This window comes from Strongylocentrotus purpuratus, unplaced genomic scaffold (genome assembly GCF_000002235.5).
Source record: "Strongylocentrotus purpuratus isolate Spur 01 unplaced genomic scaffold, Spur_5.0 spur5_scaffold_19, whole genome shotgun sequence".
Lineage (NCBI taxonomy): Eukaryota > Metazoa > Echinodermata > Echinoidea > Camarodonta > Strongylocentrotidae > Strongylocentrotus > Strongylocentrotus purpuratus.
Genome location: NW_022145604.1, coordinates 5,517,962 through 5,541,893, shown reverse-complemented (window position 1 = coordinate 5,541,893; position 23,932 = coordinate 5,517,962). Strand labels below are relative to the sequence as shown.

The 23,932-nt window shown below is 37.8% G+C and overlaps 2 protein-coding genes across 2 annotated transcripts; both read right to left on the bottom strand.

Moving 5' to 3' along the window:
• Positions 1 to 369: 369 nt before the first annotated feature.
• Positions 370 to 4,610, bottom strand: LOC594808 (toll-like receptor 3). The gene has a single exon (XM_030990106.1). The coding sequence runs from the start codon at positions 4,604 to 4,606 to the stop codon at positions 1,754 to 1,756; it is 2,853 nt and encodes a 950-aa protein (XP_030845966.1). The 5' UTR covers positions 4,607 to 4,610; the 3' UTR covers positions 370 to 1,753.
• Positions 4,611 to 15,784: 11,174 nt separating this feature from the next.
• LOC590412 (toll-like receptor 3) lies at positions 15,785 to 18,960 on the bottom strand. The gene has a single exon (XM_030989947.1). The coding sequence runs from the start codon at positions 18,958 to 18,960 to the stop codon at positions 16,168 to 16,170; it is 2,793 nt and encodes a 930-aa protein (XP_030845807.1). The 3' UTR covers positions 15,785 to 16,167.
• Positions 18,961 to 23,932: the final 4,972 nt, after the last annotated feature.

Genomic DNA, 23,932 nt, shown 5'->3' with positions numbered 1-23,932 from the left:
TACGAAATAGAAATTTTAAAAATGTCTTGTTTATACATATGTATTACGAGTATTCAATGACTAGTTATTTTAAATTTTAACAGAGAGTAACCCATAGCATAGTAACATATTTCAATGACTTTTGTTGTTTTGTTGGTGAAATCTTTGAAATGACAACGGAGAGTGAAATTCATAATCACTTTTTTCTTGAAGTTAAAATTGGAAATTTGTAGTAGATTTTCGTTGTTGCAATTTTGATTCAAATAGCTTTTAGTTTTTGATAATGAAAGAGTGGGAAAAAAGAAAAATTGTTTCATATTTGAGAAGGAAAAGTAGATTCATTTAGACCTGCAGAAAAGTTTCTGTGAACTGCTATGAGTTGTTGAATGTTGGAGAGCTGGATCAAAACCAAAACTGATTGTTATAAACAAAAAAAGCATGACTGTCAAGTTTTTAGCATTTGGGACTTTGGTTTTCGAATCAGTCTTACTAATCAAACATTACTATTTAACTTTATAGCTAGAAATAGTATCCTGCGTTATTTTTAACTCCCTGATTGTGATAACGTATTATTAATGCAAGACGTAAAAAAAGATTAGTACAGAACAAAGATAAAAGGAGAAGAAGAAAAGAATATAACATATTGAAACGCTGTAGAATGTCTACCCTGGATGAATAGTCACGTTGCAAAAAACCGCTGTGCGTGTAGGTGTGTGTTTTTGTACGGAAATGTGTTTTGCATACGAGTATAAAGCCCACTTTTAGGAGGGGCGATGGCTCAGTGGTAGAGCAGGGTACTCAAACTTTTCCTTGGCGGTCCAGATGTGATTTCCATGATAGCTAAATGGTCCGAAACAATGGGCAAATTTAGGTTACTTAATCAATTATTTCCATGAATATAGGCTTGCGATATTATACATTCGTGTCTTTACACGTACATGTACATTCATTTCAAGAGTTAAGACAGTCAAAAGTGGAAGTTCTAGTATACATGTAGGGTATATCAGTATGAAAAGTAGCATTGTTTTCCGGCAGTAATCTGTCTAAACATTGGCACAAATGGAGAGATTGCTGGGGTGGTTGTCCCCTTGGAATCTCAGCCATGGAATGACAAAACATTATTAAACTTGGAATATTGATAGAGTATCTCATAAAGAATACGTCCATGAAATTTCATATCTATGTCTCAAATGGCTTTTGAATGATTACTAATTAACTACTCACATATCCGAGAAGTAACAATTCTGCATTTTGTACGGATCATAATTTATAGGGAAATGTTCATTTTTGCAGCGCTGTGATTTATGAACACTACGCAGTAGCCATGGTACCCTTTGATCGAACGTTTATACATTTGGTACCAAAAAGATAGGGGCAGAGTGGAATCTGCCCCGGACCTTTAAAGGTTTGAAAAAAGAGCCTCCCCGGCGGTCCGGATTAGCATGTCCCGCGGTCCAGACTTTGGGAATCCCTGGTCTAGAGTAACATGAATAGTCATGTTTTGCTATTTCTTCCCTCAACCGGTATACTGCACAAGAGCAAAACCAAGGTATTACGCCATTTAGTGTATCATAATTTATGCATGACCACATATGATGGATTTCTGAATATAAATTGACATCAGATGTGTTTGCCACTTCATATTTAGTATGATCCAAGCTCTAGTAGGGCTTTTGGCTTAATACATGAATCAGATATACTAAAATCTGAGATGTGGACAGTAATGTATGGAACAAACTAGCTTGGGTCTGCCCGAAAATAAGTCAGACCGTTACTACTCGTTGGGGATAAAGTCATTGGTCCTGAGATTAATGGTAAGATTTTTTACCAGGGCATTCCAGAAAAAATCGTGTCCTCTCACGTCCTCGGTCCAATGTTGGTAGGGTCTGCCGTCACTTAAATATAACCTTGCCAAGAATGGTATATCCTCGTCAGGGAAGTCTTCGAGAAAGACCACGACTACGAATTCGGTCTCGGTGTCGCTCACATGGTCCATGGCGGTGCGGAGTTTGAGCATAAACCAGCGATCGTGCACGGCGGCTCTGCTGAGTAGAATGATGGTTTTGTAACTATGACTCACCACGTAGTCGACAGCGTCCAGATAGTGCATACCAAGGATGAGGTCTTGATCACCAAAGACGTTCTTCTGGAACTGCGGAAGCCGTTCTTCCAGAGCTGGTTGGAGTTGTTGACGAACCCATTCTTCGTCGTCATCGTAGAAGATGATATTCAAGTCAAACTCGTAGTCGTTGTGGTTTCGGGCGTCTCTCATCTCTTTATATCCAATTACCATTAGTTTCAAGAGAAAGAGTTTATACTTTAACGGCCATCGGTTGTGATAAAGGACTACGACGATGACAACCAAGAAAATGCCGGCGAGAGGAGTCAAGGTTACAAGAACTATGTTGAGTCCACAAAGTTTATTGGGATCAAAATCAAGCAAAGGTTTCCTGCGAAGAGGCTCTAAAGAGGCCGACGAACAGACGGTTCTGTTCTCGTTAATGACGTCAATATGTCTAACCAAATCGCGGAACCAGCGTAGATCGCAGTTACAAACGATAGGGTTCAATGACAAATCGAAAGATAAAAGCAAAGATTCTATCGGTTCAAATGTCGTTTGGTTGAGACGGGTTAATCTATTGTTTGATAGCAAAAGAGTAGTCAGTCTGGGATTGTTAGAGAATAGTTGTTCATCGAGGTATGCCAAACGGTTGTCATCAAGATTGATAATTGTCACTAGTTCTAATACTTTGAATATATCAAAATTAAGTTGTTGAATTGTGTTCCCACGTAAATTTAGCACCCGAAGCGATTCCAATCCCATAAAAGCTAATGGATGAAGGCCTGAAATACGACAGGCTTCTAAACTAAGCTTCTGAAGAGCAGAGAGTTGTTCAAAGATCCTAGCTGGGAAATTATCTAGAATGTTAAAATAATTGAAGCTTAGATCCAAAATAATCAGATTTGACAATCCGTCAAAAATAGAGACATTCAGGAGTATATCCCATAGATCATTTGTCGACAGGCCCGATTCACGGATTTCCAAATCTACAAGCTCTTGTGAATCTTTGAAGGATATTCTATGTATGGGGCAGACCATTGGGTTGTCATTGTTATTCAGGTGAAGGGTTGTTAAGTTCGGGGCTACCGGTTGAAATCTGGAAATAAGGCAATAGTTTAAGTTGATGGTTTGAATTCCCGTCAATTCCGAGGACGACGTGATTTCCAGGACAATAAGGTCTCTATTGAAGCTCAGATCTAACAGCGTTAGATTTCGCAAACCGAAAAATGCGAATTCTGAGAGTGTTGTCAAAGAATTGCCGCGTAAGTACAACTCATTCAAGTCCAGAGCCCATACGTCAGTATTTGGGTTTATATATTTTATTCTATTTTTTTTCAAGTTCAATACTTTTAGCTCCCGCATGCCTTGAAAGAATACCGGTTCAACAGTGACGATTTCATTGTACGATAGATGAAGTTCGACGAGTCTTGTCAAGTTTGAGAACACGTATTGAGAGAGGGATTGGATTTTGTTGTACGATAGATCAAGTTCCACGAGTCTTGTCAAGTTTGAGAACACGTATGGAGAGAGGGATTGGATTTTGTTGCACGATAGATCAAGTTCCACGAGTCTTGTCAAGTTTGAGAAAACGTACGGAGAGAGGGATTGTACTTTGTTGACCGATAGATCAAGCTCCACGAGTCGTGTCAAGTTTGAGAACACGTACGGAGAGAGGAATTGTATCTTGTTCCCTGCTAATCTTAGCACGGAAAGAGAGCAATTACGCAAGTGACCAAAGAAATCTCGTGGCAAGACTGTGATATTGATATCAGTTATAAATAAAGCGAGCTCTACTATTTCAGAGCGACATATCCCGCTAAAAGTATCCTTCAGTGTCAAAGGGTAGTACCCAAGGACCAGTGATCGGACATGCAACGATGCAATAACGTTCGGGTCAACTGATTTAATAGGATTCGCGCGCAGATCCACATAATAACTTTGACATCCGAAAATAAAAGATTCTGCCGTGAGATGCTTGATTTTATTACCAACCAACCGAACATTCTTTGCTCTGCCACAAAGGCTCATGTTTACGAAAGTGAGTTTGTTGAAGCCAAGGTATAACGACTCCACAGACGGGCTCCATTTAAGAGTGTCGTTTGGAAGCAGTTTCAGATAACAAAATGACAGATCCAGGATGGACAGGTTCTTAGACCACCTGAATAGGTCTGTAGCTGGAAGAACAAGATTAGGGTTGCCATTTAGGATTAAACGATTCAAGTCCTTTAGAGGGTAAAAAGATGCAGATTCTATCACTCTAATGTCGTTTGAGGAAAGATCCAAGACCTGGATCAAAGGGTATCTCTTAAAAGAAGAACTCAAGATGAAAGTGATATTGTTGAGCCTGACGTCCAGTTCTTTAATATTGTTTGGAAGATTCTGAGGGATGGAGTCAAATCCTTGAAAATGGCAATCAGCTTTATTCTGCTCGACATCATACTGACATTTCATAGGAGGAGTAAACATGGCATCTTGGTGTATGGTTTGGATGAGCGTCGGGGTTAGAATGCATACTATAACCAATGGCAGACAGCGTAGAAGAGGTGCTCGTTGTATGAATGCCATAATAACCGATCCCTGCTGAGTCTGAAAATGAAATAGAAGACAATTTTTTTTAAAGCCAACCTCCACATTAAATTGTAATCCTGACCACAGGCATATGCGGATACATTCTACAGATGCTTAGTAACGTACTCTTCACTTATGTCAAGATAATTATTTTTCTCACTAAAGCTTGAATTATATGCAATGGCATAGTATTACAGTTTAGAGCCATGGCAATGGCTGTTGGCTCTTTTGTCCTGGCAATAAAGGGTACAGTTTTCAGGATTGATTTAATTTGTGAACTTGAATATCTCTGTAAACGAGCAACTAATTAACAAGTACCGTGTATTCAACGAGAAGTACACTTTATATTCACTGCGAGTCCGTGTGTATAAAGGCATGGGAAAATCAACCTGCCGTCAATGCATATTTTATGAAAAATATTGCTGTGGATACATTTATTTCAAGTATATGTCATTTGAAAGGAATTTTATATGACTTATCATTTAAGGATTTGGCGGATGAATGAGCTAATTCGTAAATTCGTAATTAAGATAAACAAATATTATGATAATGTAGAATTACTGTGTAAATCTACACATTAAAGCAGTATGCGGTAATACAATAATTTTAAGTAAAAGTATTTTGCGATAAACTTAAAAGTCCGTATCCCTCGTGTAATTCAACGTCGTTTTTTCATTCTTATACAGCAAAGTATGACACAATCGGAAGAAATCAAAATCAATCGTTCATTTCAATTTTGCTTTTGTCAGAGTACACTTTACTTTTATATTTACCTTAACTTTAAGAAAAAAACAATAAAGTATTCCAAAGAAGGTCTTTCTCATGTTCCTTTGTTTCTTTCGTTTATAACCTTTCCTTATGTTATTCTTTGATTCTTCCTTCAATAACCTTTTCTTATGTTATCCTTTGTTTCTTCCTTCAATAAACTTCTCATATGTTTTCCTTTAATTACTTCCTTCTATAACCTTTTCTTATATCCTTTGTTTTTTCCTTCAATACCCTTCTTGTATGTTATCCTATTTTACTTCCTTCTGTGACCTTTTCTAATGTTATTCTTTGTTTCTTCCGTCTATGACCTTTCCTTGTGTTATCCTTTGTTTCTTCCTTCAATAACCTTTTCTTAACTTATCCTTGGTATCTTACTTCTATAACATTCTCTTATGTTATTCCTTGTTTTTTCCTTCTGTAACCTTTCGTTATGTTATTTTTTTTTCTTATGTCATGATTATTATTTTTACTCAATAAATCTTGAACTATATACAATGGAATAGTATTAAAGTTTAGAGCCATGGCAATGGCTGTTGGCCCTTTAGTCCACGCAATAAAGGGCACAGTTTTAAGGATTGGTTTAATTTGTGAACTTGAATATCTCTGCAAACGAGCAACTAAACAAGTATCGTTTATTTATAAACCAGAATTACACTTTATGTTCACTGCGAGTCCGTGTGTATAAAAAGGAAGGGGAAAATCAACCTGCCGTCGATGCATATATTATGAAAAATATTGTTGTGGATGCATTCATTTCAAATATATGCCATTTAAAAGGAATTATATTATGACTTATCATTTAAGGATTTTGTGAATGATTGAGTAACAGCGTTATCAAATCATATTTAAAACCATATACGTGAATATCAGCAGGAAGCTGACTTCCCTCATGCCTTTTGCATAAATGCCTTGTACTAAACAATGAGGGCTCTTTATTTCCTGTGCGTTATTTGCTGGTTTCGAAGTACTTGTATTTGCTTGTTCTCAGTTTTCCGAAGCTGTTTTTGACTGTTGTTGATTTTTATCAGCCGTCTCAATCGGGTTACACAAAAAGCAAGGGAAAAAGCGACCGCAAACACTTTCGAGAATCCATTTTAGGCATTTCTATAGCATTTCGGTATTGAAATCGTACCTAAGTTGATTTTCTAAAGTCTTTAAGATCGTGTTTGATGCACTTTTAAACATCACAATATGGATGTATACTGTGATATTTACGGGGATTAATGTTTAGTTCCGACAAAGGGGAGGGGGCAAATAAGGTAATAATAGTTCTTGGGGGGGGGGGGTATTTAAGAAAAAACAGCCTATTTGATACTGATAGACTTCTTGTTCTATTTTTTGTTGGCGTCTTTGTAGACCATCCAGATTTATAAGTAAAACAATGTTATGTTATCAGTCAGTGAAAGTAGTCCAAGTATACTTCACTCGAAATTGTTGAAGAAAAAAAGAGCCTTTTGGCTAGAAAGAAATTCGTGATAAAAAAATACATTGAGCTAATGTATGATGACTACTGTGTTATTCTATACGAGCAGTATGCGGAAATACAATAATTTAAAGACTGCAAATGCCTTCAAAGTGCATGGTTATTGCTCTTATTCTTATTAATGACATTTAACTGCCCTTTTAGAACCTAAAATTGCTATGAAAGTAATTTTAGACCCCAAAATGTGTGAAATTTAGATTTAATACATGTACGATCACACCAATTTAGCTCCACTGACAAAATAAAATACGGTGACCGTTAATTAATTCATTTTGCATTACAATGACTAAAAAACAATGTCAAAGAGATTTCAATGCTTATTTCTGTTATACCATTACGTTTATTATTGTTTTGTTATTGTTTATATTATGTAAAAAAGAAATGAAAAATAAATTCGCTCTGTATAGAGTTTATTATTATTATTATTATTATTAATAATAATATACGGGCCGGCTGGTTATGCATATTATAAAAAATCACGAACAAGCCAACAAAAAGGCAACATTGGAATTGGCTGGAATAAAACGTATAAGGCGCTATCTAGTTTTACAACGGTTGGTTCAAAATTATCGAATATTTGGGGGGCCCCACAAATATTAGAAATAGTTATATTTATGGATATTTCAGCCGTCTCTAAACCGATTTAAAAAGAAGATGATTTTGTCATTTAAATTGTATGTTCTTTCAATTTTGACATTCATTTTTTTTTATTCTATCACAGGAAAATTATATTGTATAGCACCGTACACAACAAAACTCAACTATCCCTCTTAAGATATAGACAGGTACTGGGAAAATTGCGGTTCAAGGGTTCTGGGTTCAAAATATCCATTCAATATTGTTTCAAAATTCCCTCAAATCCTTCAACCTAAATTCGCAAAAAGCAGAAATATATGCCCTAATGTTCGATGTTGAAGTGCATTCGCGATATCTTTCCAGGCTGGATCAATATGATAATTTACCAAATATATCAATTAGTAGGCGGTTTCCCGGCAAAATTTGTATCATCACGTATTAGTCAAAACATATTCATTCACATGATTGGTAATAAGGGCTTCCATTTCTATTTTTTGAGAGGGTGGCGTCTCCAAAACTGGTCTATACCTTTAATTAAAGGCATTTTGCTTGCGATACAAATATAAACGTCCATAACCCTTGTGTAATTCCACGTCGTTTTTTTCATTCACATACAGCAAAGTAAGAAACAATCGTAAGAAATGAGAATCAATCGATCATTTCAATTTTTTTATTGTCAGAGTTCACTTCACTTTTATATTTACCTTAACTTTCAGAAAGATCAAAACAGTATTCCAAAGAAGGTCTTCTGCGGACTCAGAGAATCTGGCAATAAAGCTGACTTGGTTTGGAGAAGAATCAATATACACCTCTGCCCTGTTGAAGGTATTATGTCCCTTTTGCAGGCCAACAAATCTGTGGCTTCGGTAAACACAAGGAAAGGTTTTAGCAGGAAGTAACACAAAAAAGGCTAACATAAGAAAAGGTTACAGACGGAAGAAAAAAAGGATAACATAATAAGAAAAGTTTATAGAAGGAAGTGAAATAGAATAACATAAGAAAAGTTTATAGAAGGAAGAAACAAAGAAAAACATGAAGTAAAGGTTAAAGCAGGAAGAAACAAAGGATAGCATAAGAAAAGGAAGTGAAATAGAATAACATAAGAAAAGGTTATAGAACGAAGAAACAAAGGATAACATAAAGTAAAGGTTACAGAAGGAAGAAACACAGAAAAACATAAAGTAAAGGTTATAGCAGGAAGAAACAAAGGATAACATAAAGTAAAGGTTGTAGAAGAAACAAAGGATAACAAAAGGTAAAGGTTATAGAAGGAAGAAACCAAAAAACATTAAGTAAAGGTTAAAGCAGGAAGAAAAACAAAGGATACCATAGGAAGAAACAATGAATAACATAAAGTAAAGGTTACAGAAGGAAGAAACAAAGAATAACTTGAAGTAAAGGTTATAGCAGGAAGAAACAAAGGATTGCATAATAAAAGGTTATAGCAGGAAGAAACAAAGGATTGCATAATAAAAGGTTATAGCAGGAAGAAACAAAGGATAACATAAGGAAAGGCTATAAAAGAGGTTCAACGAATTACTCTCTAGCCATGGTCTTTTACAGGTTATTGGTGAACCTACCCATGAGAAGGGACATATTCTTGACGTATTAATAATTCGCAAGTTTGAGTGTCAGTTTTATTCCAATGTTCATATCATACCTGGCATATCTGACCATTCTGCCATCACTTGCAACCTTCACCTTAATAAACCTCATCATAATAGCAGTTATAAGGTTGTGCGAAATATCAAAGTGATAGACCGGACTGGACTTGCTACTGATGTTCGTCAGGCATTTATGTTGTTCTCATCGTACATTGACATTGAAAGTGCTGTTGACAATTACAACTCTCAGCTATGCAACATTCTCGACACTGTCGCACCTGCTAAGAAACGCAGCAGGAGGAATCACTCTGTCAGCCCGTGGTACAACCATGAAATTGCTCTTGAGAAACGTAGTTGTCGACAAGCTGAACGGAAGTGGCGCTTCAAAGGCAAGCTGGAAATTGATCGGCAGCTGTACTGCAATCACAGAAAGGTTGTCAATTCTCTTGTTCGCAAGGCCAAGCGTAATTATTACGTTAGTCTCATAGAAGACTGTGGGACGGACTCGAAACGACTTTTCAGTGTGGCTAATCATCTCCTTAATCGCAAGAAGTCGTCGCCTCTTCCAGCTCATGTGAATGGTCAATGTTTGGCACAGCTTTTCAGCCAGTTCTTTCAGTCAAAGATAAGTAACATTTGCAGTAATTTATCTACAGATGTCACTCATCCGCCGCCATTGCAAACCTCTGCATCTTTACTATCTTTTAGATCTACCACACCAGCTGAGATTGAGAGACTTCTTCGCAATACGCCACCCAAGTCCTGTGACTTAGATCCGATCCCTACCAACTTAGTGAAAGATTGTGCCCCGGTTTTTGCCCCTATAATAGCCAGCATTGTCAACTTGAGTATTCAACAGGCATCAGTTCCAGGTTCATTGAAGTCAGCATACATCCGCCCCTTATTGAAAAAGCCATCTCTTGATCCAGAGGCTCTTCAGAATTACCGGCCTGTGTCGAACCTTCCATTTCTGTCCAAGATCCTAGAGCGTGTTGTCTTCTCAAGACTATCAGAATATCTTCTAGATAATGATCTTCTGGACAATCGTCAGTCTGCATATCGGCCGCATCATGGTGTAGAGACTTTGCTCGTCAACCTATCAAATGATGTCTTAAGGGACATGGATGATGGGAGAATTACTGTTCTGTTACTACTTGATCTATCTTCCGCATTTGATACTGTCAATCATATAATTATGTTAGATACTTTGAAATCACTTGGTGTAGATGGAAAAGCTCTTAAATGGTTTAAGTCATACTTACGTGAAAGGTCTCAAATTGTTTGTGTTAATGATTCAAAGTCTGATCCTGCTGCGTTGGTTAGCGGTGTTCCGCAAGGATCTGTTGGAGGCCCAACACTTTTCTCAATTTACTTAAGTGGTCTAAAACAGATTTTACAATGTCACTCTTTTAATTACCATTGTTATGCAGACGATATCCAACTGTATACATCATTCCTACCTAACCAAACCAATGTCATTGATACCATCACAAAACTTGAAGCTTGTGTTCATGATATCAAGAAATGGATGAGCTCTAATTCCTTGAAATTAAATCAAGAGAAATCAGAGCTGTTGTTTATGGGTTCTAAAACTTTATTAGACAGGGTGAGCCTTCCCTCTATTAGGGTTGATGATGATGTTATCACTCCATCTAAATCATGTAGAAATCTTGGAGTTTTATTTGATTCTACGATGTCCATGTCAGTTCAGATCCCGGCTGTTTGTAAATCTGTCAGGTATCAACTACGTAATTTAGGCATTATTCGCAAGTATTTAACCCGCTCGGCCACAGAAAAAATAGTTCATGCCCTCATATCGTCTCGACTTGACTTTGGTAATGCACTTTTGTTTCAGCTGCCACAATCTCAACTCTCACGGTTACAAAAATTACAAAATTCGGCAGCCCGTATTGTTACCCTTACCAGACGTACTTCTCACATTACTCCTGTTTTGTCTTCACTACATTGGTTACCTGTTGAATCCCGTATTGTATTTAAATTATTATTGCTTGTTTTTCACTGTATACATGGATCTGCCCCAGAGTACAATATTAATTTGTTAATGTCTTATAATCCTCCCAGACGCTTAAGATCTTCCGATTCTCAATTGCTTGTTGTTCCGAAAACTAAGAAATCATGGGGGGATCGGTCATTTGCACACGCTGGACCTTACCTATGGAACCAATTGCCACAACATATTCGTTATATTTCAAGTGTAGATTGCTTTAAACATGCCCTTAAAACTCATTTGTTCAAAGCAGCTTTTCAGTAGATTTAGTTTTATTTTCACATTGTCGTCGTTCATTTTTGTGTGTTTTTTCTTGTGTACTTATATCTTTTCTTCTCCATGCGCCTCGAACACATTATTCATGTGGAGTTGGCGCAGTACAAATACTCTGTATTATTTTAAAAGGAAGAAACTAAGGATAACATAATGAAAGGTTATAGCAGGAAGAAATAAAGGATAACACAAGAAAAAGTTAAAGAAGGAAGACACAAAAAATAACATATTAAGTAAAGACGGAACGAGAAAATTATAGAATCATATGATAAAAACAATGGCTAACATAAGAAAAGGTTATAGAAGGAAGAAACAAATGAAAGAGTGAGGAAAGATAGGAAGAGAAAATAATAGAATAATAAAAACTAAGAATTACATAAGAAAAGGTGATAGAAGGAAAAACAAAGAATAACATGGGAAAAGAAGCAAAGAAAAATGATAGAATGGTAACAACAAACAATAAAATAAGAGATGACAGATGTAAAAACAAAGAATAACATGAGGAAAGATAGAAAGAGAAAATGATAAAGAATAGATATTGGACAGATAGAAGAGAAGATGAGAGATGGATAAACAAAGAATATCATATGAAAAACAAAAATACAAAATGATGGAAGGAAAACAAAGAAAAACACGAAGACATATAGAAAGAAGAAAATGGATAGAATAATAAAGCAAAGAACAACATAAGAAGTGACAGAAGGAAAAATAAAGACTACAAAAGGAAAGACAGAAAGAGAAAATGATAAATAATAATTTTAAAAAAAATCAATGATAAAATAGAAAATGAACAATGGGGGAAAAAACTAATAACGTATGAAAAACAGAAGAAAAAAATAATAGAAGGAAACAAATGAAACATGAGAAAGAAAAAAAGAAAAAAAGATAGAATGTTACAAAATAGCGAATATCATGGTTTTAAATCCTGCGCGAAACATTTGACCAGCTGACCTTTGCTACCACAGCAACATGAGCGGTCTAGCTCGTTCGCGCTACCATAGCAACAAGTGCGGTCTCCTTCGGATCAGACGTTAAATGGAGACCTCGTATAGAGGAGAGACATCACCTTTGCAAGTTAAGAATCCACTGCACTATTCGTATAAGAGTAGGGGGAAACCCCGTTGTAGTTATCAACCTCCACATCCCTAATCAGTTATACCAGGAGGAGAGACCGGAGGGTCATAACGGTGATTTGTTTCGCATTTCGTTTCCCCTCCCATATATAGGGGACGCAAAATACTTAACGTTAACCGCGGATCCGCGGAAAAATGGTAATACGTATTGGATAAGCGATCGATTTAGTGAGTGACTTGCAACTAAGTAGTGAAGCAAAATTGTATGGTCTATACTACTTCGCAGTGCATTGTATAATATAGAATCAGTATACCTCCATCAACAATTTTAGAGTTGTGTTTTGATTGTGAATTAGCGATCGCCAAGAAGTACATGCTGATAAGTAATGAAAGTGACTGTCAATGTAATTATGTCTTTTTGCAAGGGTTATTCTTCAAATATCACAAATAAGTGACTATTAATAGGATCAACTTCATACAACTCTTCGATCGATTTATCAACAGCGCCCTCTTGTGTGTCAAAATTAATCCGTCGTGGTATTGTATTTCCTTGGTTAATTATTGTCCATTTGTCCCTTTAGTAACAGAAATGCGGAAAACAAACAATATTGGACAATACATTCTCAGAAGAAGGAAAATCAATTGCTAGCAATTAAAATGGTATCAAGGTTTTTTTTATTTATTGTATATAATTGGTATTTTTTTTGGTTAAAATGGAAATAAAGATTTGAAGTTGAACTTAAAATTTGAACCGTTGTGCAAATCTCTCATGAAGCCTTTATGTTGCTGTACATGAATCGATTGCAATAGTTTCAAAATAGTTTCGGACCAATAATAAAATTTAAACTGCATGATAAAACATTAAAACATTAAATATGATTAAGGAAGAATTAGAAAGTAGAATTATAGCGATGGATGTGTGAAACGAATTGGATTTACGGGATAATATTTGACACGGGGAAAAGTTTAGTTCATTTACATTGTTTGCAATAATATCCCTTGTCAGTAGAAACATCTTTTGTTTGTCTAATATCCAGATTATGTGGGCCATTATAAAACATTGCTATTTTTGTGAAATGTTCTAAAATAAAGAATGCAGTTTTTAACATTATTTAGTTGCTGTTGTCAGTGTTTCACTTTGATAAGTTATTTATGGTTATTCAATTTAAAAAAATCATGGCAACTGAAAGCTGAAATAATACAGATGCTTTTATACTAATACATGAAACAGCCAAAAAGACATGAATAATCATTCAAAAAACATTATTACTCAACTTGAATTTGTTTTATGATAGAAAACAAGAAGGTATGAATGAACATATAGCTTCGGGGCCTACACAATATATTATATGAGAGTGTAAGAAATATATTATAGCACTGAGATCCATAATACATTTTGAAATTTTGCCACAATTTGAATGATGGAGAGATTGAGAGAACTAGTGAAAGAGAGAATAGACGAGAGCAGAACAGAAGAAATAAGGAAAGAGAAAATTATAGAATAAAAAAATTAGAAAACAAAGAAAAATAAGAAAGAAAGAAGAAGAAGAAGAGAAGAAAAGAGAAAGGGAGAGTGAGAGAGAGACAGAGAGAGAGGGGGGGGAGAGAGAGAGAGAGAGAGAGAGAGAGAGGGGGGGAAGTGTGTGTGCGTTAGTCTCATCAACCACACTCAAAATATATAAATGTAATGAAGTAATGAAGTAATTGAGAATATGCAGAGAATCAAGTCATTTTTGTTTCCCCATATTTTTTTTTTTTTACCGACAACAATAGAACATAATTTCCTGAAATAAAGACATAAAACTGATAATAGTGGCCTTTTCTGTAGCGCACTTGTCCGTCACCACGTGACGCTCCTGGAGCTCCAAATTAATTAGTCCGGCCTATACTTATTAATTAAAGTCTTATAGCATGCATATTTCAAATTTTAACTCTTTCTCTACTCCTTCTTTCCGTGCCGTCTTCTTCCTCTGTTTCTTGCTCTCCTCCCGTTTCTTCTTCTGCTCCGTCCTCCTTTTCTTTCTTTTCTCCTCCTTTTTGTCTCCTCCTCCCTGTTTTTTTCTCCTCACCTCTCTTTTTTCCTTCTTCTTATTCCTTCTATCTCTTTCTCTTTTCTTCTTCTGACCTTATTTCTCTCTCTTCTTCTTCTTTTTCCTCCCAATGCTCCTCTCTCCTCCTTTTCCTTCTTCTCCTTCTTCTTCCTCTTTTTTTTCATCTCCCTTTTCTTCTCCTTCTGTTTCCTATCATTCCTCTCGTTCCTGTTTCTTCAATTATGCTCAATTCATCATTCATACTTGTTCAACAGCTTTTGTATGAATGTAGAGTTTAGATAAAATTTTGTTATTTACACATCAGTCACATTATTGTTTCTAAATTCTATATCATCTATTTCACATTTATGTTACATCGTCTGTTTGGAGCCACAATGACATTGATCCATATTACTTTGACATGGAGTTATCGCCCTTGTGACCCCAAATAGACAACATGTTAAATGTGTCCGTTAATATTTGTGTACATTATGTATCAATATCACGTAGTACTTTATGAATAATATGATTAGCCCTGCAACGTTAATAATAAATCATTACCTTGGCTTTTCTCTTTTCTACTTTTATATAGTTTTTTAGTATCTATGTACTATTATCTCATTTGGTAATAATCTTAATTGTCAATAAAGAGTCATTGAAACAAAAGGTATGAAATTAAAAGTAGATCTAGTCAAAATCGCACTACAGTACATGTTTTTGTCTCTTCCTGGTTCTTGGATCTGGAATTGAACTCGAGCCTGAACTTTATTGGAGCACCTTTTGGTCCCATTGGAGCATATAAAGGCTTAAAGGAGCAAACAAATAAAACAAACGATTATCAAATCTACATTTACAGCATATTTACAAGGTATATACAATTGTCGATAAGTTTACGATCCAGGAGGGGGGGGGGGGTACTCACATTTGGTTTGGCTGGGGGTGTGCGGCTGAGGCGTCTTAACCCATACCCATTTTCAAGCGTCATTTTGGCAGAAAATGGGCATTATTAGGGACTTCCATTCAAAACGCAACCAATGTTTAAGATTTTAGGACCATCGGCGATAACTTTTTCCTTGACTTTCACGATGTGATTTCCATGAAAGCTAAAAGGTCCGAAAATTGTCCATAAAATATAGGTTTGTGATATCATACATTCGTGTCTTGACACATACCTTCATCTCAAGAGTTAAGACAGTAAAAAGTGGAAGTTCTGGTACACAAGCATCAGTGGGAAAAGCTGCACTGTTTTCCGGCAATAATCTGCCTAAACATTGGCACAAAGGAGTGATTGAAAGACGAAGGCGTTAATGCAAATGTTCAGACAATCTACTTCTTACATATACTGTACAGTAATGGCGCATGTATACTGAAGAAAATGAGGCTTGCGTTTATGTATATATCTGTTCTAAGGGGAATCGTTACAGTTTAAATCTAAAAAGACCGGGCTATTTTGTTACACAATTCAATTCAATTCAAATAATTTTATTTCTAAAACATGAGTTCTCGAGTATCATGAACATTTATTTCTGCTATTTCTACCAAGGTATTTGTATTATATGCATGAACACATATATTATGGTTTTTTAAATATAAATTGACATCAGATGCGTTTGCGACTTTATATTTAGTCTGATCCAAGCTCTAGTAAGGCTATTGGCTTAATATATGAATCAGGTATACTAAAATCTGAAATGTGAACAGAATATATGCAACGCACTAGCCCGAAAATAAGTCAGACCGTTACTACTCGTTGGGGATCAAGTCATTTGTCCTGAGATTAATGGTGAGTCTTTTCACCAGTTTATTCCAGAAAAAATCGTGTCCTCTCACGTCCTCGGTCCAATGTAGGTAGGGTCTGCCATCACTTAAATATAACCTTGCCAGAAATGGTATATCCTCGTCAGGGATGTCTTCGAGAAAGACCACGACTACGAATTCGGTCTCGGTGTCGCTCACATGGTCCATGGCGGCGCGAAGTTTGAGCATGAACCAGCGATCGTGCACGGCAGCTCTGCTGAGTAGAATGAGTGTTTTGTAACTATGACTCACCACGTAGTCGACGGCGTCCAGGTAGTGCATACCAGGGATGAGGTCTTGATCACCAAAGATATTCCTCTGAAACTGCGGAAGCCGTGCTTCCAGAGCTGGTTGGAGTTGTTGACGAGCCCATTCTTCGTCCTCATCGTAGAAGATGATATTCAAGTCAAACTCGTAGTCGTTGTGGTCCCGGGCGTCTATCATCTCTTTATATCCAATTACCATTAGTTTCAAGAGAAATAGTTTATACTTCAACGGCCATCGGTTGTGATAAAGGACTACGACGATGACAACCAAGAAAATGCTGGTGAGAGGAGTCAAGGTTACAAGAACTATGTTGAGTCCACACAGTTTATTGGGATCAAAATCAAGCAAAGGTTTCCCGCGAAGAGGCTCTAAAGAGGCCGATGTACAGACTGTTCTGTTTTCGTCAATAATGTCAATATGTCCACTCATCCAATCGCGGAACCATCGTAGATCGCAGTTACAAACGATAGGGTTCAATGATAAATCGAAAGATAGAAGCGAAGATTTTATCGGTTCAAATGTCGTTTGGTTAAGACTGGTTAATCTATTGTTTGATAGCAATAGAGTAGTCAGTCTGGGATTGTTCGAGAATAGTTGTTCATCGAGGTATGACAAAAGGTTGTCATCAAGATTGATAATTGTCACTTGATCTAACATTTTGAATAAATCAAAATTAAGTTGTTGAATTAAATTTCCACGTAAATTTAGCATCCGAAGCGATTCCAATCCCGTAAAAGCTAAATGATGAATGCATGAAATATGACAGTCTTCTAAGCTAAGGTATTGGAGAGCAGAGAGTTGTTCAAAGATCCTAGCTGGAAAGTCATCTGGAAAGTAACGGTCTAAATTATTTTTGCTCAGATCCAAAGTAATCAGATTTGACAATCCGTCAAAAAGAGAGACATTCAGGGTTTTATCCCAGAGATTATATATCAACAGCGACGATTCACGGATTTCCAAATTTACAAGGCCTTGTGAATCTCTAAAGGTTATTGCAGGTTGCATGTAGGCCAATGGGTTGTTCATGTTATTCATGAAAAGGGTTGTTAAGTTCGGGGCTACCGGTTGAAATCTGGAAATTCTGCAATAATTCAAGGCGATGGTTTGAATTCCCGTCAGTTTTGAAAACGAAGTGATTTCGAGGACATCAAGGTCATAGTTAAAGCTTAGATCTAACAGCATTAGATTTTGCAAACCGAAAAATGCTAATTCTGAGATTATTTTCAAAGAATTGCCGCTTAAGTGCAACTCATTCAAGTCCACTGCCCATACGTCAGTATTTGGGTTTATATATTTCAATTTATTCTGGTTCAAGTTCAATACTTTTAGCTCCTGCATGCCTTGAAAGAATACCGGTTCAACAGTGACGATTTTGTTTTGCGATAGATCAAGTTCCACGAGTCCTGTCAAGTTTGAGAAAACGTAAGGAGAGAGGGATTGGATTTTGTTGTCCGATAGATCAAGTTCCACGAGTCTTGTCAAGTTTGAGAACACGTATGGAGAGACGGATTGGATTTCGTTGTTCGATAGATCAAGTTCCACGAGTCTTGTAAAGTGTGAGAACACGTACGGAGAGAGGGATTGGATCTTATTGCCGGATAATCTTAGCAGAGTAAGAGAGCAATTACGCAGGAGACCAAAGACATCTCGTGGCAAGACTGTTATTTTGGCATGAGTTATAGTGAGCTCCACTATTTCAGAGTGACAGATCCCGCGAAAAATATCCTTCAGTATCTCAAGTGTCAAAGGTTTGTACCTAAGGACCAGTGATCGGACACGCAACGATGCAATAACGTTCGGGTCTACTGATTTAATATGATTCCAGGTAAGATCAATATAATCACTTTGACATCCGAAGATGAAAGATTCTGCCGTAAGATGCTCGATTTCATTAAAAGACAAGTCAATTATCTTTGCTCTGCCACAAACGCTCATGTTAACGAAAGTAAGTTTGTTGTTGCTAAGGTTTATATTCTCTACAGACGGGCTCCATTTGAGAGTGTCGTTTGGAAGCAGTTTCAGATTCGAATCAGACAGTCCCAGGATGGACAGGTTCTTAGACCACCTGAATAGGCCTGTAGCTGGGAGAACTAGCTTAGGGTTAAATGATAGGCTTAGGTAATGTAATTCCTTTAGAGGGTAAAAAGATGCAGATTCTATCATTCTGATCTCGTTTTTGGTAAGATCCAAGACCTGGATCAAAGGGTATCTCTTAAAAGAAGAACTCAAGATGACAGTGATATTGTTGAACCTGACGTTCAGTTCTTTAATATCGTCTGAAAGATTCTGAGGGATGGAGTCCAACCCACGATAACTGCAATCAGCTTTCTTCAACTCGGCATCGTAATGACATATCATAGAAGAAGTAAACATGGCATCTTGATGTATGGTTTGGATGAGCGTCGGGGTTAGAATACACGCTACTACCAATGATAGACAGCGTAGAAGAGGTGCTCGTCGTATGAATGCCATAATAACGGATTCCTGTCTGAAAATAAAAAACAGAAGATAATAAAAAAAATTAAAAAAACCCAACCTCTACATTAACAATATTGTAATCCTGACCACATGCCTATCACTGACCTCTACTCTAACCCTAACCCAAGTACATTCTAGTGATGCTTAGTAACGTATTCTTCACTTATGTCATGATAATTATTGTTCTCACTAAAGCTTAAACTATATACAATGGGATAGTACTAGAGTTTAGAGCCATGGCAATGGCTGTTGGCCCTTTAGTCCAGGCAATAAAGGGCACAGTTTTAAGGATCGATTTAATTTGTGAACTCGAATATCTCTGCAAACGAGCAACGAAACAAGTACCGATTATTTAACCAGAATTATACTTTAAAAAGTCAGAGACAACTTCGGAAAACCAAGAAGAGCCAAATACTTCGAAAAGACAAATCCTGCACTGTAAATACAGAACCCTCATCCGTCACTCTGATTAAGGGAAGGGGGCAATGTAGTAATGTAAAAGTTTTCTTTTGTTTTTATAAGAAATAACAGCCCATATGAAAGACTTCTTGTTTTATTTGGTGTTGGCGTCTACATCATCTGAATTTATAGTTATATAAGTAGAACAATTCTATGTAATCAGTATGTGAAAGTAGTCTAGAACTTCAATCGAAATTGTTGAAAAACAAAATGAGCTTATTGGCTAGAAAGAAATTAGTAGGTTAAAAAAAAAAGATATGAGCTAATTTTAAGTAGAGGTATGTTGCGATACATTTAAAAGTCCACAACCCTTGTGTAATTCCACATCGTTTTTTTCATTCACATACAGCAAAGTAAGAAACAATCGTAAGAAAATAAGAATCAATCGTTTATTTCAATTTTGTTATTGTCAGAGTTCACTTCACTTTTATATTTACCTTAACTATAAGAAAGATCAATAGAGTATTCCAAATTAAGAAGGTCTTCTGCGGACTCTGAGAATCTGGCAATAACGGCTGACTTGGTTTGGAGAAGAATCAATCTACACCTCTGCGGGAAGAGCTTCACGAAATCACATTAACTTATATGCCTGGCTGTTAAACCATCCTTGATGAATGCTCCAGTTTCGGTTTGAGAGCAAAACAAGAATATTTTAATCCAGGCAGCATATTTCCTGCAATAAAAACATCTTATTTCTGCTGGAAAGTGAAACTGTATACTGTACTATATTATTTGCCTCGTATAGTCTGGAGAAAAAGTAAATTCCCGGGAACAATCCGAGGCAATGTAGAATCATTTCTCCATTATTGAATATCTTGATTTCTATACAGTGCGTATAAAAAAGATACCTAACTTTGGTAGCTTCTAATTAAAAAGGTATAACCTATGTAGCGTGGAAGCATTAATCATGGTAAAGTGTAACTAATACGCTGTCTAATGATGCCATATTCACAAATGTGCTGCCACGGATGACTGAGCAGTAGGCTTTTCAAACAGTATTGTCAAAATCCTCTTGTAAGTTTGGGCTGAAGCAATGACTTTGAGTCAAAAGCCATTATGTGTGTATTATCTCATTCCAAAAACAATGATATTGCTCACTTATTTACATTGACTATTAGGAAGTTGAAAAGAAAAGGTGTTAATATCAACTCGAACTCAAGGAAATGCTTATTTCTACCATTATTTATGATACTTTTTTTAATATAATGATTACAATCTTGACTCTATTAGCATCCCTTTTTAAAGGTAACCCTTCTCATTGAGTGATACAAAATTGTTAAAGTTTATTTGGGATGTTATCCTTTGTATAAAAGTCTACTGTCAATGTCTTTGATACTTATCATCATATGTGTTCTTTGCATTTGGGTTTAGTAACCTTTGAGTTTTCATTTGCTTTTCGAGATAAACACATTGGCTCGAATTCACAAAGGAGGTTTAAATCTAACCCATGGATTAAGCCTCCTTTAGATCATGGTTTAGACCATGGGTTATCATTTTAGAATTCACAAAGGAGGTTTAGATTTGTCCCACTGTTTAACAGCGTCATATGACGTCATATTTTTAGCCTGTTCAGAGGGGTAGTTTAAAAAGCGGGTTAAATTTAACCCACGGTTTATAAAACCATAGGTTAAATTTAAACCTCCTTTGTGAATTCGGGCCAATACTCATTACGCATGTGAAATGGCGCAGCGGACATAATTGTGAGCAGAGAGAACTTAGATATCATGAGACAAGAAGTTAGTAGGCTGTTCAAAATAATAAGGCTCTGTGAAAGTCTAGATTCATTGCTTTATTTTAAACAATGATGCACTGAAGTACGGGGAATAATTTAACTCTTAAATGGATTTAAGACCAAAGAAGCACATGCATATTGCCTGACCCGAATTCGTTCCATGAGATGCCAACGGAAAAACGTGACAGCTTTGCTTTTGTTAAGTGTCCTGACAACCCAATATGTTTGATAGTCTGATTAATTCAAGTCCTTACCATACTAACCAGGAATGCGAATCAGAATGAGGAAACGAGTTGGCTCAGTTGGTAAAGCGTCTGCCTGTCGAAGTAAAGAACGTGGGTTGTAGCCCCACCCAGACGGATGACTGAACTTACTGAAGCCTGCGTTGCATGTTAACGTGTCTCTCCCCTGTTTCATACCCGCAATGTAGGTTACAGTGGAAAACATTCAGTCCCTCGGATAAGACGTTTAAATGGTAGCCCGTGTAGAGGAGAATCACCACATTTGCAAGTTAAGAACCCACTGCACTATTCGTATTAGAGTAAGGGAAAACCCCGTTGAGTTATCCAACTCCACATCCCCAATCAGTTATACCAGGAGGGGCGACCGGAGGGTTACAACAGTGATTTGTTTCGTATTTCTTTTTCCCGCCCAGGCATACGGGACGCAATGATAACATTAGTAATAATAAATACATATTACTATTCAAAAGTATATAGTAAAATGTACATGTAGTGGCGTAGCTACATCAGGGAACAGGGAGCACCAGTCGTGACCCCCCCCCCCCCCCGCCCCCAAAAGTTCTGATGCCCGCTCATAATCTGGACCCACCCTACGCCACTGTGCAGGCCGACATTTACACCGTACTTTTGTGTCTTCTTTCACAATGTTTCTCAAAAAGTGTGTCTGTGTGTGTGTCTGTGGGGGGGGGGGCAGTGAACCTTTGCTCATGCAGGGCCTTTGTTCTGGAATACTCTCCCTCGAGAGATTAGAAATAACGGATCAGTCGAAGTGTTAAAACAACATTTAATAAAGTTTGATTTGGCTTATAGTTAATTGTGCCTTTCTTCTTATGTCGATTTCATATATCTATCAATCTATCTATCCTTGTTTTTGTTATGGTTATTACTATTATTATTATTATTGTTGTCGTGTAGTTACGTAGCATCAATATTATCATTATTATTATCATAATTCCCCCAGATCTGTGCCCGCGACAGAACGTAACCGACCTAAAGGGTACCTTCGAATGGGACTACACCCCTGCGGGGGAGTACGCCTTCTTACCCTGCCCTAATGGGGGCTGGCTGGAGGAGTACTTCCCCACCGCCCCTCCCATGATGGTAGCCTACCGCCCCTGCTACCCACCCACGGTAAGAAAGGGGCTGAGGCAGCTGTTCTACGAGGGGGCTTTCTGGGGCGAGCCGGTGACGGACATCTGTCGATGGAGTTCGGAGACGACATGGATGCTGGACGACATCCGCAAGGCGATCAGGGAGGAAATCTTGGATATGGTATGTCAGCAGGGGTTCTCAGACACCTATCCCCTAAACATCCACCCCGGCTAACCACCCCCAGTCAACTACCCCTAGGGCAACCACCCCGGACAACTACCCCCGGTAAACTATCCGTTCGAACAGCCACCCCCTAGGACTACTACTACCCGGACATCTACCCACCGGACAACTACCCCAGAGGACAACTGCCCCGCGGACAACTACCACCCGGACAACTACCCCCAGACAACTACCCCAGACAACTACCCCTTATGACAGCCATGCTCTAGGACAACTACCCCCTGGACAACTATCCATGAGGGTAGTTGTCCAGGGGGTAGTTGTCCCGGGGTAGTTGTCCTAGGGGGTAGTGTCTGGGGGGGGGGGGGTAGTTGCCCGGGGTAGTTGTCCTAGGGGGTAGTTGTCTGGGGGTAGTTGTCCCGGGGGGTAGTCGTCCTAGAGGGTGGTTGCCCTAGGGGGTATTTGTCCTAGGGGTAGTTGTCCTAGGGGTTGTTGTCCCGGGGGGGGGGTAGTCGTCCTAGAGGGTGGTTGCCCTAGGGGTAGTTGTCCTAGGGGTAGTTTTTCTAGGGGTAGTTGTCCTAGGGAGTTGATGTCCAGGGGGTAGGTGTCCGGATACGGTCAGCAGGGTATGGCAATAATAATGATACAATTAATAATAATATCCTTTTAACGTTATGATTAATAATAATGATAATAATAATTATATTTTGTATTAAATGATTCTCTTAAATGCGTGTCGCACACGAGGGTACTTGAATGGTATTACTTTCACATGACCGCAGCAGTCACTGGTGAAGTCCTACGTCATGCAAGTAATGCCTCCTCTGCAATTCCCTTAAATTTGTCGATCACTATATTGCGTCAATCTCCTTAGATCCGCAACACTCCCGGCAAAAACTTCAACAGTAACAACGTCACCCGAAATATCTACCACCTCCGTGAAGCCAGTCTCTTGATCAAGTCTGTCCCCACCGACTACCTCACCGAAGTCGACGTGCTCATTGTCGCCTCGGTGATTGACACCTCCGTCATCGCCGGCGTCGAGAGACTCTACACCGTCACCTCGGAGCTTGGGCAAGAGGTTGTCAACCTTGCAGACCGCATCCTGGACATTGATATTTGGACGCTGCTGAAGGCCCACAGCTCTTGCCTCAGGTACGTAGGTTCAAAGTTCTGCAGGCCCAGGCTTTTATTCGACATTTCACCAGAATTTATAAAGCCTTTAATTGAGCAGAGCCTAGATTTGTCAGTCTCTGGC